At 38.1% G+C, this 16,056-nt stretch overlaps 1 protein-coding gene across 9 annotated transcripts in view; it reads left to right on the forward strand.

The window, feature by feature from the left end:
• The window catches only part of LOC117304952 (myotubularin-related protein 13-like), a 105,088-nt gene that overhangs the window by 18,757 nt on the left and 70,275 nt on the right, over window positions 1-16,056 (forward strand). For all 9 annotated transcript variants that reach the window (XM_033789601.1, XM_033789606.1, XM_033789603.1 and 6 more), the window contains exons 2-4: window positions 8,094-8,185; window positions 8,692-8,946; window positions 11,372-11,485. In XM_033789601.1, coding sequence (XP_033645492.1) covers window positions 8,094-8,185; window positions 8,692-8,946; window positions 11,372-11,485 — 461 coding nt within the window. The remainder of the gene's footprint in view (window positions 1-8,093; window positions 8,186-8,691; window positions 8,947-11,371; window positions 11,486-16,056) is intronic.

Here is a 16,056-nt window from a genome sequence, read left to right on the forward strand (position 1 = left end):
TTATGGTATGAGCAGGGTGTCTCAAATGTTGGTAGCCAACATCGCAGCGTCTGGCTTTTAACAGTGTAAAAAAACACATCAGGAAGCTTTCTCTGTGAAACTAATCAATTATTTTTTTAATTATCAATCATGTACTGTAGTTTCTCATTAATTAGATGAGGCAAATACATGTACATGTACCTGGATTGACTGTACACATCACAACAAGGATTAGGCATAATGTGATGCAGTGAACTTAACATGTGTTAATCATATGATAATAGTACACTACACTAGTGGGAAGTGGGATATCGGATTGTTGGGTCGTGGAAAGTAAGCCAGCAGAGTTGTCCGTCAGCGTCGGCGGGGGATGTTAAACATGTTAAAGCAATCACGGAGTTGAACTGGAATGAAGAAGGAAATCAAAAGGATCTGCTGTCACTGATTCATTACATGACACCGATAGATATTAAACACAAGGTTTGAAGTTTACACTGTACTGCAGGCCTGAGACTCTTAACCTGAGATGAAACCGAAACAAAAAATGGTTGAGCAATTTACACTGTGACTGCAGGGCCGGGGCTCTCAGGCCTGATAATGTAGGCCCTACTGCATGGAGGAAAAGAAGGCGATTGCCTCCATGCTCCTGGTCATTGCCTTGGTGCCCTTGAAATGGTGTTTACAATTTCCTAGGGTGCCCTTTACCAAGGAGAAAATGCCTGGGTGCCCTTAACCTTTCAAAAATGCAGCATACTCTACCCGCCTGGTCTTTGCCCTTGATGTTAGTGTCAGACTGGCCTGTAAACTCCGACTGGAAAAGTTGGGCGGTCTTTTGTTTTTTCGATGTAAAGAAAACAGGATTTTTGAAAGTTGACTGTGAATTGGTTCTGATAAATGTCTTTCAATTCTGTTGAATATTAAGGTTACTGTCACGTTATCGGGCTTCATTTTGCGAAGGGTCAAAACTGCATTGATGTGTAACGGTTGTGCGAAAGCATGTGTGCTAATAGTTTTTACATTGAGTATGAGTATGTATTAATTGTGTTACACGTAAATTAACGCAATGCTTTTAAACTTGCGCGCCACGTCTACTTGTACTGTTTTAACATTGCTTACTGTGTTTATATCACACGTTTAAACATGGCCAAGATTGGCCAATCTTGACCTATCAGAATGGCTAAAACTGTCCTGAGCGTTTATGAATTACATTGCGCAAGCGCAAACTGGTGAATGAGGTGCATTGTGGGATAGCTATAGATCAAATTTGATCACCAGCTAGACCACAATGCACCAAATTCCTAGCTTCAGGCGTGCGCCCGAGTATTAGCAAAAAGGTCTATGGATGTATGTATTGTAAGTAGCAATTGGTCAGCGGACCACTCCTGGCAGAAAACTGAGTCACATTTACTGTACATGTACATGAGTACTGCACTAGAGTAATTCATTACATATTTTACATTGTCAAGTTGTACTGTTAGGTCTGTATTTTATGTAATGTAATACAAAATTGAATCAAGAGCACAATTTCCACTCAATGAGGTTTCAGTGTGACAATTTAAAGGGATAGTTTGTACATGGTTTAAATTTAGTTTCATCCTTAAAGTTTCCAGTAAACAAACCCTTAATAAATGGAACAACCTTCCTCTGCCTGTTGTCACTGCCCCGCTCTCCCAGTTCAAATCCACTCTTAATCTACCCTAGTTGCTTCATCGGTCAAACGCTTGCATTATCTTGGCGTGATATTTCATCATGGGTCAAACGCTTGCGTAATCTTGGCGTGATATCCCATCATCATGGGACTTTGCCAAGTAGACAGTAGAAGAAGTAGAAGTGCCGAGACAATTTTAAAGGGATAGTTTGTGGATGGGGCAAATTTAGTTTCATTCTCAATGTTTCCATTAAACACACCATACACATGTACAATGTACAAGCTCCGGTCTTTAAAAATATTTTTAAAGGAGTTTTGTCACCTTAAAAAAAAAAATATAGTTCCATGTTTTCTACAGTTGGTTTTGTATGTTTGCTGTTGTCTCTGTCATGTCTGTATGTTGGTTTTATTTGTGATAAAGGGTCTCTATTTCAAGGGACTACATTGTACTTGCCTGTTCAGGGTTTCCCTTTTGCTCCACAATGTAATTTGATGTTTTTGTAATTATACAACCAATAAAGGATGATCTTAAATATATAGATATTACAGTTTTCTAATAGCTGGAGTCCATAGGAAACATAAAAAATATATAACGAGTCTCATACCTCAGTAAAAACATGGTAAAAATGGTTTTTCTATAGAACGCTTCTAGCAAAATTTCTGAAAAACGCAGGGTCAAACAAACCTGCGCGACAAAGGAATCGTGATGTCAGTGGCGGCTATTTGGTGTGGAAAATAGCGCCCTCAGTTTGCCAAAGCTGGAGAACTGTGTTCAAACTCAATTAGGGGAATATCGTCACTGGCGTCAAGAGGTCATTCTAATAGATAAGCCGTTTTTGACTCTCGGCTGAAAAAGCCGCGCAGCCGAACTGCATTTTTGACTCGAGTTATTCATTACTAATGCAAATTTTAGGAGTAAAATGGTTATTAACCGGTATCTACGATGTCTATTTGGCCATAAAAAGTTGGTTGAAATATTGAGATCATCCTTTATTGGCTCTTTAAGGTAATAAACTGTCAAACTGTAGTGTATAGGTCTCAAACACTAGATACGACCTTCATATTCCCCTCATTTTTTAATCTGTGTACAATTCACAACAGATGACACTGTAGGCCTACTTATGTATACTGTACATGTAACAGCAGTCACCTTTGCCAAGGTAAAGGCCACGTGAAAAAGAAAAATAGTTGCTAAACATTTCCGCTTGACATCCACCTAATTAGTCACAGTACATAAACATGGTTCCTGCCTCCCATGTTCATGATGCTAAATTGAGCTTGAACATAAATTACAAACATCTAAAAAGGAGGATGCTAAACAACAATTTATTTTTACATGGCCACAAGTACCAGACTTGGCTGCTGACAGTCATTGAAGCATTGACAAGGTCTCTCTGCTTTTGTTGCCCATCATCAGTTTGTACATGTACAGTACATTTTGTACACATGAATGCAATACTGTGAATACAAGCTTATGACGACATGGGCGTAATGTGTGTTGGATTAGCAATCCTCAAGGACTAGGCTCAACATTTATAACACATTGGAACAAATAAAATGGTGTATGGTGCTGTAGTTAAAATCAGGTGTGTAATGGAAACCACACTTTGTATACATTTAATATTTGGTGCACATACATCATGTAAGTGTCACACCATGGAGGTAGAATACATGTGCATTTGGTACTTGCATTTTCCACACTGGTTTTGAGGCTCTGTTCTGTATATTATTTAGCATTCAATGTCACGTGCTAGTTGAATTCTCAATACAATGTACTAGGCCTAACGTGTATGTAGTCAACTCTCGCTATGGTTCTCAGATGTCAGTTTAAGGGCTTTCAACGCCAGGAGCGTCACTATGTGACAAACATGGCGCATTACAAGTCTCCATTATTTATATTATTATTAGAAAGAGTACTGATATAACAAGTTCCCTTTGAAACATCCTCAACAAAATGCATGGCCTGTCCTTCACCCTAATGCAATCAAATGAAACACAGGCCTCACTCCAACAGCATCCATGCATTACGCATACATCATTTTAGAATTTTGTTCAGACAGAGTAATTTACATTTGTTGCCAATTTGCGGGGGTTGATGAATGGTAAATTAAACACTTTGCAATTTCCCTGCTTAAAGCCATTGGACACTTTCGGTAAACATTATTGTCCAAGGCCCACACTTCGTGTGTCACAACTTCTATATAAAATAACAAACCTGTGAAAATTTAGGCTCAATCGGTCATCGGAGTCGAGAGAAAATAACGGGAAAACCCACCCTTGTTTCCGCACGTTTCGCCGTGTCCTGACATGTGTTTAAAATAAATCCGTAATTCTTGATGTCGAGAATTGATATTGTTTGAATGTTTTCTCAAAAAGTAAAGCATTACATGGAATAATATTTCAAGGGAAGTCTTTCACCATTACCTTCTTTAAACCCTGTAAGTTGTTTGTAAATCTTTGAACTTTTATTTTTTTTTCTGTACCGAAAGGGTCCAATGGCTTTAAATTGTAAAACAAAATCCATTTAAAATGAAAGGTTACTTTGGCTGTGCAGTCCTGCGTTTCTCCCGGACCAGGAAGTCGGACTGACAGTTCTATTACTAAATTATAAAATGCTTAAAAGATCAAGTGTTCTTTTTGGGGGGTACTTTGTGGACCAAATATGGCCAAATAAAAAACTGGGGTTGGGACAGTTGACTGTTTATTCTCGTTTAACTTATTCAGAGTCTGGTCTTACTAAAGAAATTCTGGGCAGAAATACTTTGAGAAAATACATTGTAATCCCTGCATTTTTATAGGATTGCCTCTACATGTAGATATCGGGCAATCTCGGTGGTCTAGTTGGTAAGACACTGCTCTAGAATTGCAAGGAGGTTTCGAATCCCACCCAAGTATTATGCCTGTGATTTCTTTCACTGGACTCGGAAGGTACCGAGTATACAGTGCCAAGACACATCGGTGTCTGGCAAAACCAAAATTATTTTTCCCGCAGTCCTGTGAATTTACCCTAAAACTTGAGCTCTTGAGGGATTTCCACGTTGGTCACATCTCATCCATGATGGACACTTAGAAAGAGGCATCACAGCAATATGCTCATTCTACGTGTGTGACACAAGAGATCCATGATGGACACTTAGAAAGAGGCATCACAGCAATATGCTCATTCTACGTGTGTGACACAAGAGGTGAAATTATGTCGGAACACTACAGAGATGGCTCTTTCATTTTGGATTCAAACAATTTCACCGAACAGATGTGACTGCAATCGCAATTTGTGTTTTTTATGAGATTATGGTGGGGAGCAAAGCCTGGGAATTTAACCCTTGGCTGCCCATCATGTGACGGCAGATATTTCCCAAGTTATTCCAAAAATGTCCCAAGAGTACAGTTGGATTTATCATAATGATCACTAACAAGGACTAAGGTTTGCCGCTTTGTATTCGGAGATAGACTTAAAGGAACTTTGCAGAATTGGTAGGAAAAATAATCGTGAAGATCATACAGTCTAAATGATGATGATAGTAAAACACATCCCTTGAAATATTTCTGTATGAAATATCATACTTGATGAGAAATAAATTATCTAATTTCGGGTTTGTAGTTTATCGCTCAGTGAGCGTTTTATACATATTTCTTTTTTCACAGTGATGTCTTGCAAAATGTGTTAATCTGTTTTTCCCTATTTTCTCTCGACCAATATGGCCAATCGATCTCAAACTTCTACAGGTTTGTCAGATGATGGATTACAAAAGTGCTTACACTGCCTGCAACTGTTTTTAATTGAAACCAATTATGTAATGTTCTTTAAAGGTGGCTTGAGTTCAATTTTGTTAATGTGAGGTTATGGATACTAATTTGGTCAGGGCTGTAGCTAGACCAATTTTAGTGATTGGCAATAAATATTTGTTTTCAAAGTCAACCAAGGACGAGTTGATCAACAAAATTATTCATGTTTATAGGTCTATGTTAAATGGCTGTTGACTGTGTTCTTCTCTGTGACATTTGATACACCTTAACATTGTGTCTCAGATGTCTCAATGCACAGTGGACAATATTAAGATTTTTCTGGGGCAAGTCTGTACTGGGTGACACAATGTATTTTGCTAAGAGTGCTGGGCAAAAATTGTGAGTCCTGGGCAGGCCCGCCCAGCAGAAGCAGAAGGCGGAGGCCACACTGCTAATAAGCCAATCTGCCCGGTTTGTTAAAGCATGGCAAATGATTAGTTCACAACAATCCTGACAAAAACACGTCAATCATGTGTCAACTTTTCATTAAAAAGTGATCACCTTATTTGATTAAATTTTCACATGTTGGTTGTATTCTGTCGTATTAGCATTGAAACCACACGTAAATGAGAATAAATGTACAATATCTCCAAGTAGCGCACTCTTCCGAAAACCGATTACCACTCCGTGGCAGGGTTAGTATCGGGCTAATATGCACAATTTGCAGGATATATGCAAACCTCTCGACCGATACACACAAAAAATAAAAAAATATATAACAAATATTTAAGTATTCATATTTTTTTCATAAAGGGATCAAGAGAAAACATAGAACACTCCAATTTGCACAGTACGGCTTTAACAACCAAGATAAACACCAAGTAGAAAACATTCTGCAGACCTTGTTTCAATTCAGCCTCCTTTGGCCAAACTTACAGAATGCGCCACCTTTTAAAAACAATTTTGGGGAAAATCCAATGTTTAAAAAATATATATATATTTCGATTCAAAAGCTTCGGCTAGACTTACAATCCAGAATGCCCTGCAGTTTTGAAGAAAAAAACTGGGGGAACCCTTGTTGACTCCCAAAATGGCGCCACCAGACTATTGTGATGATGATGTCAGTTGAATTGGGTCAGTTGAAGCAAATCTGAATGAGTGAGGAATAAAAAGGTCAACAAAGTGCTCTAACCTTGCACTAGTAGGCCTCAGTGACATAACAACTAATTTAATAGTACATGTATGTGTACTCACATTGACACAGTTAATAGACTTTTATTGACCAGAGTCTGAATATTATACAAATAGTGTTCAGAGTACATGGTACACGTATATGTACATGTTATGTGCTTGTACATGTATTTTGTAAAGCATACTTTAGTACCTGTAAATTTATTCTGATGTGTGAAATAATTGGTATTGGTGTCACTACAAGGTCACTACTGTACTACATTGTACTGTACCTTGTCAAATGGTTGAAGAGCATGTGAAGTATAACATTAATATGTACAAATTGTAAACTTGTGTGTATACATTCATCTTGTTTGGCCTTGATCTTAAAGTCAGCTGTAACTTTGTAAAAACAATTTAGATTCTTTATCCCTGATTAAGAAATTAACATCTACATACAGTGTAAAAGTCTTAACGATGTAAATGTACATGTTATGTTATGTCAGTCATTTACATGACAGTAACTAATAATTAAGCTTGGGCGATATCGATTTATTTTATTCACGATATATCGCCGACAATATATCGCGATATTCGATATAATCGAGATTAATTAAATTTGACATCATCAGTCTTCAAAATCCCAGTGAAAGTTGTAGAAGAGACAGTCATAGCATAAGATAGGTGTTCTAATGACCTATTCTTCTGGTTTTACTCCAAACCTATGGGGTGCAAGATGTCTCAGCTAGGAATACATCCCGATATTGCGATACTTAATCGATATCGCGATATATCGATATTTCGATTAAAACCAAATCGATCCGATATCGAAATCGTTTCCAAATTAGTATCGCGATATTTGATAATATCGTGATATCGCCCAAGCTTACTAATAATTAGGGTGCTCCCATTCAAAAGCTAGTGCATACATGTATTGGGACCTATACGCGCAAAAGAACCTTCCGATATGTGTACATTTCGGCCAAGTATGGAACTTATTTTAAATTTTTAAACAACTACTAACTAGAGCAAGCTAGTCAAAACGTTGAGACAAATTCAGAACTGACTCCGTGGCAGTACAGTTCATTACGATCCTAAAAGCTAAAGTAGCAGTCCAGTCTATTTTCTATACCATCCGCCCTGGTATTACAGTAGTTAAAAAGCAGGACAACTCTTTTCAGAACTGCGAAGTCTCCCGAACCTCCGATTATCTACTCCGCGGCAGTAGAATAAAGCAAGACAGTTCTCTAAGAACAAACTCTACCTGGCAAATAGACACACACATGGTGTTACCGGAAACCAAATATACAACTACTAACTTCTTGAGGTAAAACCATTTATAATGCTCCAGAATGCACATTAAAGGCATTTTTAACAACAAATAGAACACATTCCGAAGACCTCTGTTCAATGCAGCGTCCTTTAGCCAAACTCCAAAAGTTTTGGTTCAGAATACACCCCATAGGTTTTGACAATTGATTCTGGGGACAACCTGCAACATGTGTCTTCTCACATGTGAATTTTTATTTGTCTAAATATTTGTCTTTTCTTTTCAAAATCTATTTTGCAGAGAGCGGATCACCTCATGGCTGCGGGAAAATACTCCAGCGATTCCCTGAGAAAGATTGGGAGGATGTTCCCTTCATACAAGGGATTGATCTGGTAAGAGGAGGAGGGACTGGTTTCAAGTCTACTTTTTTGTATGAAGACGTTTAATTTAGCATATCATTTTAAAAGTAACAAAAAAGTGGCTTCTTACATAGTGATCACAGGCCTGTATGCTTCGATTTTGAAAGGGCAATGGCACTGACTACATGTATTTCTCCTTGGTAAACAGGTAAAGGGCACCCAGATTAAGAAAATTTCTACTGAGCATTTCAGAGGGCATGGAGGCAATGGCATTTGTTGCCTCTTTGAAGTATTAGGCCTGTGCTCAGGTCCTATTGTCCCTGGTCACTGGACCATTTTATTTAATTCCATAAACCATCTTGAGCAACTCCCTTGGGAGTATACAGTCTGTTCTGCCAAATATGTAGGGCACAAATGTAAATCAATCACAAGAACCATCTCACAGCCCTCACATGTTCCCATGTATACCGCTCGGCCATGACACACCGAATAGCTTTGTATAAGAATTGAGTATTACTATTTATTTCTGTTCGATTTAGTTTTGCCAACCTGGTGGCTGGAAGCTCCTATCCAAGGCCCTGGAACCGACGTTCTTCATTGCCGTCCTAACAGACATCGAGGCGGAACGTCACTACTGCGCCGTCCTTACCTTCTCTGAAGCTGTCAAGATGACACCGACTAGACCCGACGATGTTGAGGAGGAATTAGAGGGCGCCCTCGTACATCACACGATGATGTTTGCGCCAAAGAGTCTAGTGATTATCTCCAGATTGAGCTACTTTGAAACATTGAAGGTAAACAAAGCAGAAAAACGAAGCAGTTCAAAATAAAAACAAGTTTTATGGTGAAAATCGCCAAACACAAGGACAGAATGCTACGGAAGGCAAAGGCTACAAGGGAAATTATAGAGAGAGATGATTTTCAATTGCAGGCCCTAGGATGTGGAATTCCATTCCGCACTCCATTAAGAATTTGAGGCCTGTGGCCAAGTACAAAGGGTCACTACGACATACATGTAGTGCGTTTTGGTAACCCCAACCAAGCCCAACCGAGTCCACAAGTCGGTTACCGGTTGGTCTGAACAGCATCGTCACCGCGCTCAACCGAACACGCGAAAACGCTCAATCGATGACCTATGCTTCTGGTTGGGGTCGTCAAAACGCACTCCTGTACTTGTTTAATATGTTTCTCATTACTGGCTTGGCCTGCACGTGCACATCATAGGCATTAGCTGGATTCTCCTCTTGTCTGAGTGTTGTGTGCTGGGCCTGGCAGTGGTTTTTCCACTTGGTTTCTGATTCAATACTTTATAACCCAAGGAAAGGGCGCTTTAAAGATTATCTCCGGATTGAGCTACATGTACATGTACTTTGAAACATTGAAGTTAAACAAAGCAAAAAAAGGAAACTGTACAAAATGAAACAATTATGAGAATTTGCCCAACACAATCCCAGAAAACCACTCTTGAAAGGTAAAAGCTACAAGGAAAATATAGAGACAGAGCATTTTAAATTGCAAGCTGTAGCATGCGTAATTCCATTCCACACTCTGCAGGGCTCGAATTTTGGAAAAAAGTCAACAAGACCACAGGGCTTGCAGCTCAAAATGTTTGCTAGACCCATAGAGTTATATATAAGAACTAGAGGGCGCACTGGTGATGCTGCTTGCACAAACACGACGGGACCGCAATATGACAAGCGCCCCATTGCGCGTTGGATATGAAATACACATTTGAGTTTTTTTTATTAAACGCTCACGCGATACTGTTTGTTCATCTAACAAAATGGCCGCACAAACACACACTGTGAGATGGCTGTTGCGTCAACTTAGAAAAATGGCCGCCTGCGCGCATGCCGGGGCGCGTATATAAGCCAGTGCGCCCTCTAGTTCTTATATATAACTCTATGGCTGGACCAGAACTGTTTAAAACCAGAATCCAAATGAGTCCAGCAACATGCATTTATATGCACCGACAAAGTTGATAATATTTATCTCAACTAAGATTGTCTCTTGCAGTTCCTGATATTACACAGTGAGTGTATTGATATTTGATTGAAAAACACAAAACCGCCAGACTTGTTCGATCATGAGTTAATACTGGCTCATCGCTAAAACCACTGGCCTCAGGCTTGTGGTCCAGTGTAAAATTCGAGCCCTCTATCAACGATTCAGTCTTTGCGGCCAACTTTAAAGGGTCTCTAAAAACCTACTTGTTTAATGTAACTCATTGCGCGGCTTGGCCTGCAAATACATGTCACAGAGAGCCCAGCATTGACTGGACTCTCTCTTCTTGTGTGAGTGCTGGGTTAAAGATGCTATGTCAGATTTTTGGCCGATTTGACCCCAAAATTTTGATTTAAAATTCAATTGGTATTTTGATGGGGGTCGAGAAAGTTACAAGATTTCATTTGAGCCATTGCATGAAAAAGTCCGCCAATTATTAGTAGCAGTGAAATAAAGTGCTCATAATAAGTTTTTGTCGGGATCCCGACAATATATCACGTGATCAATTCTTATGTGTTTTATAAGATGATTTTTGGGGTTGAGCAAAGAAGTGACTAGAGTGGGATTCGAACCAATGACCTCCGGATTAACGTGCCAGCACTCTACCAACTGAGCTATCTAGCCCTATATTGGCGGTGTCCCTATTTTGTCAATATCTTTGTTCGGGGGTGCCAGTCAGAAGCCATACAACCGCTAACTGCCGTGTAGCCAGGGACTGGCACCCCGAAAAAAGATATTGACAAAATAGGGACACCGCCAATATAGGGCTAGATAGCTCAGTTGGTACAAAAATGTAGAGCGCCGGCACGCTAATCCGGAGGTTGTTGGTTCGATTCCCACTCTAGTAAATTCTTTGTTCAACCCCAAAAATCATTTCAAAATTTACCCAGTCAGTTTCCCTTGTGGTTTATATTGATATGTGTTTTATAAGAAACGTTTTAAATGTTTGTCATGGTTCCTGACCATTAAAAGTAAAAGTTAAACTTGTTTTCGTTAGAGCGGGTGATACTCTTTGAAATACTATTGACTCAAAAAAATCTATTTTTTAATGTTTGGGGCCAAAAATCTGACATAGCATCTTTAAGCCTGGCAGTGATGTTCCACTCAGATTCCATTCCCAGTGTTGTATTTTCTTGGCCATTCTCTGAGTGCTTTGTAACCCGAGGTAAAAGGTGCTTTATAAATGTTATTATTATTTTTATTATTATTAATCAGAATTGTCTTGGTCTGATCTACACGTCGTACATAGACTCGCTAGAAGTCCCTCTGGAAACGCTGGTAGGAAACATCCTGGGTCATATACAAGTGCCACCAGCTAATGGACCACAGGTAAACAACAAAAATAAATCTTGCCTTAGACATTTTTTTCTTTTAAAGTAAGGTTTTATTATACGAACAGCTATGATTTCCTAAGTCAGTCCTGACCTCAATATCATGACACTGCTCACCAAGGAAGTCGGCACTCATGGCATGGTGACCCGTAAAGCGCATGATTTTATTAGGCACAATTGCACTTTTCCACAGTAAGCAATGCCAAGAAATTGGGTCATGGTTGTCCGGTAACACATTGTTAATCATGGATTTTCCTATGTTGTTTTGTTGTACAGACTTTAAATATTTGAGAGAGATTTACCCCCCCCCCCCAAACCCACCCCCCCCCCCCAAAAAAAAAAAAAAAAAAATCCCCCAAAACAACAACAAATGAATCAACACAAATCACTGTCAGTAAAACTTGCATGTCCATTCACATGGTGAAACACTTTTCAGGTACAACTATTGGAAAAACGAGTAGCGTGCCTCACAAAGTACGTGTAGTACCCGTTATAAAGTTTCTTGTCACAAGTACAACACCCTGAAAGTTGATTTCATCTAGAGAACACTGCTATCTACTTTTTGGATTTTAAAATTGTATTTGTACGACCACATCCTTGTGTTAAACCAGGATGCAGTGCCTCAATTCCCTATCATATTCTAGGATTTGAAATTTGATGCATAGACGAGGTTTTAGTTTCCCGTGGGTTTGTTTCATTATCGGTTTCAGTGGTGATACAGTAGTGGTGATACAAAAGCACTTCCACCTGGAGGAAAAACCTTTTAAAAGGAAGTACACCAATGTTGTGTAAATGATATGCTATATGTTCATTTTGGGCTCTGTTCAAACAGAAAAGAAATATACTGCCTTGAAATAGTTTTCCTAGAGACTTATTTTACTCCCCGAAAATATAATTTTCCTCATATTTCCTTTCCTCAAAGTATTCATTTGTTCTTTTAAATAATTTTTTCATTTCATAAAAAAAGTTTTAAACATCGGAATGAATAATTATTTTGGGGGAACAAAATATTTTGTTGATGTAGGGAAATAATACTTGGAGGGGATGAAGAACTAGTTTGTTCCCTCAAAATAATATATTTTGAGGGAATTAATTAATATTTCAAGGGAACCAAAATAGGCCTAATGTTTCGAGGGGTGAAATAACATTTTGAGTTTAAAACAAAACCTACAGGATCTGTAGTAAAGGAACACATTGCCTTGGATCGGACGAGTTGGTCTTTGAAAAGCGTTTGTAACCGTTTGTTATAAAATGCATATTGGTTGGAAAGATGTTGTAAAAGTAGAATACAATGAGCCACACAAACATGCCTTGAAATTTCCTTGCACTGTGTTCCTTTTACCTCGTCATAAATGGCCAACTGTGTTAGTTGGCAAATTTAAAGGAAAACCACGCAATTTTGAGGCAAATTGTGTGGATCATTGAATTCTACTTTCCAATTATGCATTTTAAACGGTTACAAACGCTTTTTATAGACCAACTCGTCCGATCCAAGGCAACGTGTTCCTTTAACTGAGAGTTGATTCAAGTATGCATAGTATCACCCTGAGAAAGTTTATCATTTCCATCGCTCCAAAACAAAATTATTATTTTACACGATATTCAATAAAAACAAATACCTGCCTTGTCATTTTCTTACCACATTTAAACAGAAAATGAAACTTGGCCCATCTATATTGTTTATAAAAAACACTAACTGAGAAGAACTGAATGCAGTTTTGTGACAGTTGTATATATTTCATAGTGCATTGAGGGGACCCTTGACTGTACTATTCCTTACAATCATGATCAGCCATTTGTTCAACTTCAAGTTTTCTCTCTTCGAAAACAAATTCTTGCTCGGTTATTTTGTTAAGTACATTTAGACGGAAAATGAAACTTGGCCCATCAATATATTCGTTTATAAAAAGCAGAAACACTGACTGAGAATAAATTATTGCAGTCTTGTGAAAACAGTTTATTTTTTTTGTTATAGTGTATTGAGTGGAACCTTGACTGTACTATCCTTCACGACAATCATAATCAGCCATTTTGTTCAACTTACCAAGTTTTTTTTCTTTGAAACCTCGATATATGAAAGTGATAATCGCTTTTATGTAGACATACAAGTTGCACAGGCAATCTCTGCACACTGAATTTCTATCAAAACACAAAAGACACTTTCTCTACATACTGTGCAATGCACGCAATAAAACATGTCATCACAGTTTTTGTTTTAGTGTGAGCTGCACTACATGTTTCTTGCACTCTTCCCTATGCCAGATAAAATATAAATTGATTTGTAATGGCACTTCTTTACATTCCTATCTTGGGAAGGGTTGTATTTTAGTTTGTTCAACAGGCATCACAAGTTAACCTTGGAGCAGCTTCTTAAAGACGCTGGACACTATTGGTAATTGTTAAAGACCAGTCTTCTCACTTGCCGTATCTCAACATATGCATTAAATAACAAACCTGTGAAAATTTGAGCTAAACTGGTCATCAAAGTTGTGAGATAATAATTAAAGAAAAAACACCATTGTCACACGACGTTGTGTGCTTTCAGATGCTTGATTTCGAGACCTAAAATTCTACATCTGAGGTCTCGAAATCAAATTCGTGGAAAATGACTTCGTTCTCGAAAACTACGTCACTTCAGAGGGAGCAGTTTCTCACATAGTTTTATTCTATCACCCTCTCCTCATTACTAGTTACCAAATAAGGTTTGATGCTTACATTTATTTTGAGTATTTACCAATAGTGTCCACTGCCTTTAAAAATCCAAGTGAAACAGAAAATCTTGAGGTCAATTTATTTTGCACGAAGTGTGTACGAAAGTTTGTGACCTTTAAACTGAGTTTCATTTCATGTCTATGATAGGTCCTTCTCTACAGGTTTTATCCCAATGCACTTATGCTTTCATGTAGCAAGAGTATGGGGAGGGTGTGTACGAATTGCTTGTCGTTATACACAGATAAAGGCAATAAAGATAAAGAAAATAACAAAAATCCTCAAGATAAAACTGTTTGGAGCAGGGATGAGATTGTTCAGACTTTTGGCTGAATTCAGACGTTTTATGCCGGCCTGGTGAAGAAAACTAGACAATATTGTTTCCACAAATAAAGAAATCCTGCTCATTTGTCTACTTCTCTAGTACTTTGGTTACTGTTTCCAATAGCTCCTTGGAATCTATAACCCCAGGTGTTACCAAAAGTAGAAATGCCATCATTTCAACATACCTTTGAATATGTATCCAAGTTTCAGACTTTTTCGTTAGTAATGACTCTCACCCCTGGGAATGCTTCAGGTTCCACAGTTGGGCTTTTTAAAACCAAACAGAAAGTAGAATACATTCTGAGGACCTTGTTTCAATTCAGCGTCATATGGTGTAACTTACAGACTGTCCTACCTTTTTGAAAAATCATTGGGAGAAATCACCTTATGTTTGCTCAAAAAGGAAAACAAAAATTATTCTCCACAAATCAATTTAATTTTCCAGATCCAAAGCAAAGCGAGAGAGAGAGAGAGATGGAGAAAAATAGCATGTTTTTTAAAAGTGCACGAATTTATTTGCCTAAAGAAATCCCGATGGCAAACCTGGACATAGACACTAACATAAAACCAACAAAGACGAAAAAATAAAATGTGTATTATTCTTGCTAATTTTCTTTCCACGCCTTGGGGAAATCCCCTCTCCGAACCAAACCAGTTGAATGTTTTTCCCCGCTGCAACCCCCCCCCCCCTGCTTGATTCTCAAAACTCCCCAACCGGCAATTTTTTCGTTTTGCATTAAGCTGTAACTAAAACTACCTTGGCCCAAAGTCATAAAACCTGTAAGCAAAAAAAATCACTAAACACAATAGTATTGCTAACCAGAATTAGGTTATCAGCCCAAACGACATTAAGTTTGCATTGTTGTGACTCAGTTTTTGCTTAGCAAAGAAGTTTTTAAAGCAGTATTTTGTTTGACTTGGCAAATAAATTTGTCCAGCAGTATTTTCTGCTTAACAGCTTTATGAGCTTGGGCCCTGATCTTTTTGAATGTTTTATTTTTGTTTGTTATTTCGGGTTGCAGACTGTTGGTATGTCTGTTGCATTCAGTGTGTACAACAGCATTGTGTGCTTGTGAAATCTGTTGACATGAAGCATGTATTGTAATGTGTGCTCAAAAGTTCTCTTTTGTGTTTAATGTCAATCGTCATGTCTGGCGTGTACAATATTTTTTTAAATAGGCCAGTCGAGGAATTCTATAGAAAAACTTGTTTCCATTTTTTTCTTCATAATTGTATCATAAACATACTATTTTATCTGTGTTTCTGAAGGATTTAATACTAATTGTTTCTAGTTATTTTTTTTTAGGGGGTGGGGCTGGGGACCTAAATTGTAATGTACACGCCAGTTAGTTGGCATCAAGTTACATTGTATGAAACAAAACTTTACTGATTTTAAAGTTGGTCTGATCAGCTAGTGTTCTTAAATCTTATATTACCTTTTTAAAAATCAAGTTGTGTTCTAAAACCTTTTGCAAACTTGATCACAGAAAAGAACATTTACGAATTTGAAAACTATTTTACATATTATTTTAATAC

Source organism: Asterias rubens, chromosome 22 (assembly GCF_902459465.1).
Source record: "Asterias rubens chromosome 22, eAstRub1.3, whole genome shotgun sequence".
In the NCBI taxonomy this organism is placed as follows: domain Eukaryota; kingdom Metazoa; phylum Echinodermata; class Asteroidea; order Forcipulatida; family Asteriidae; genus Asterias; species Asterias rubens.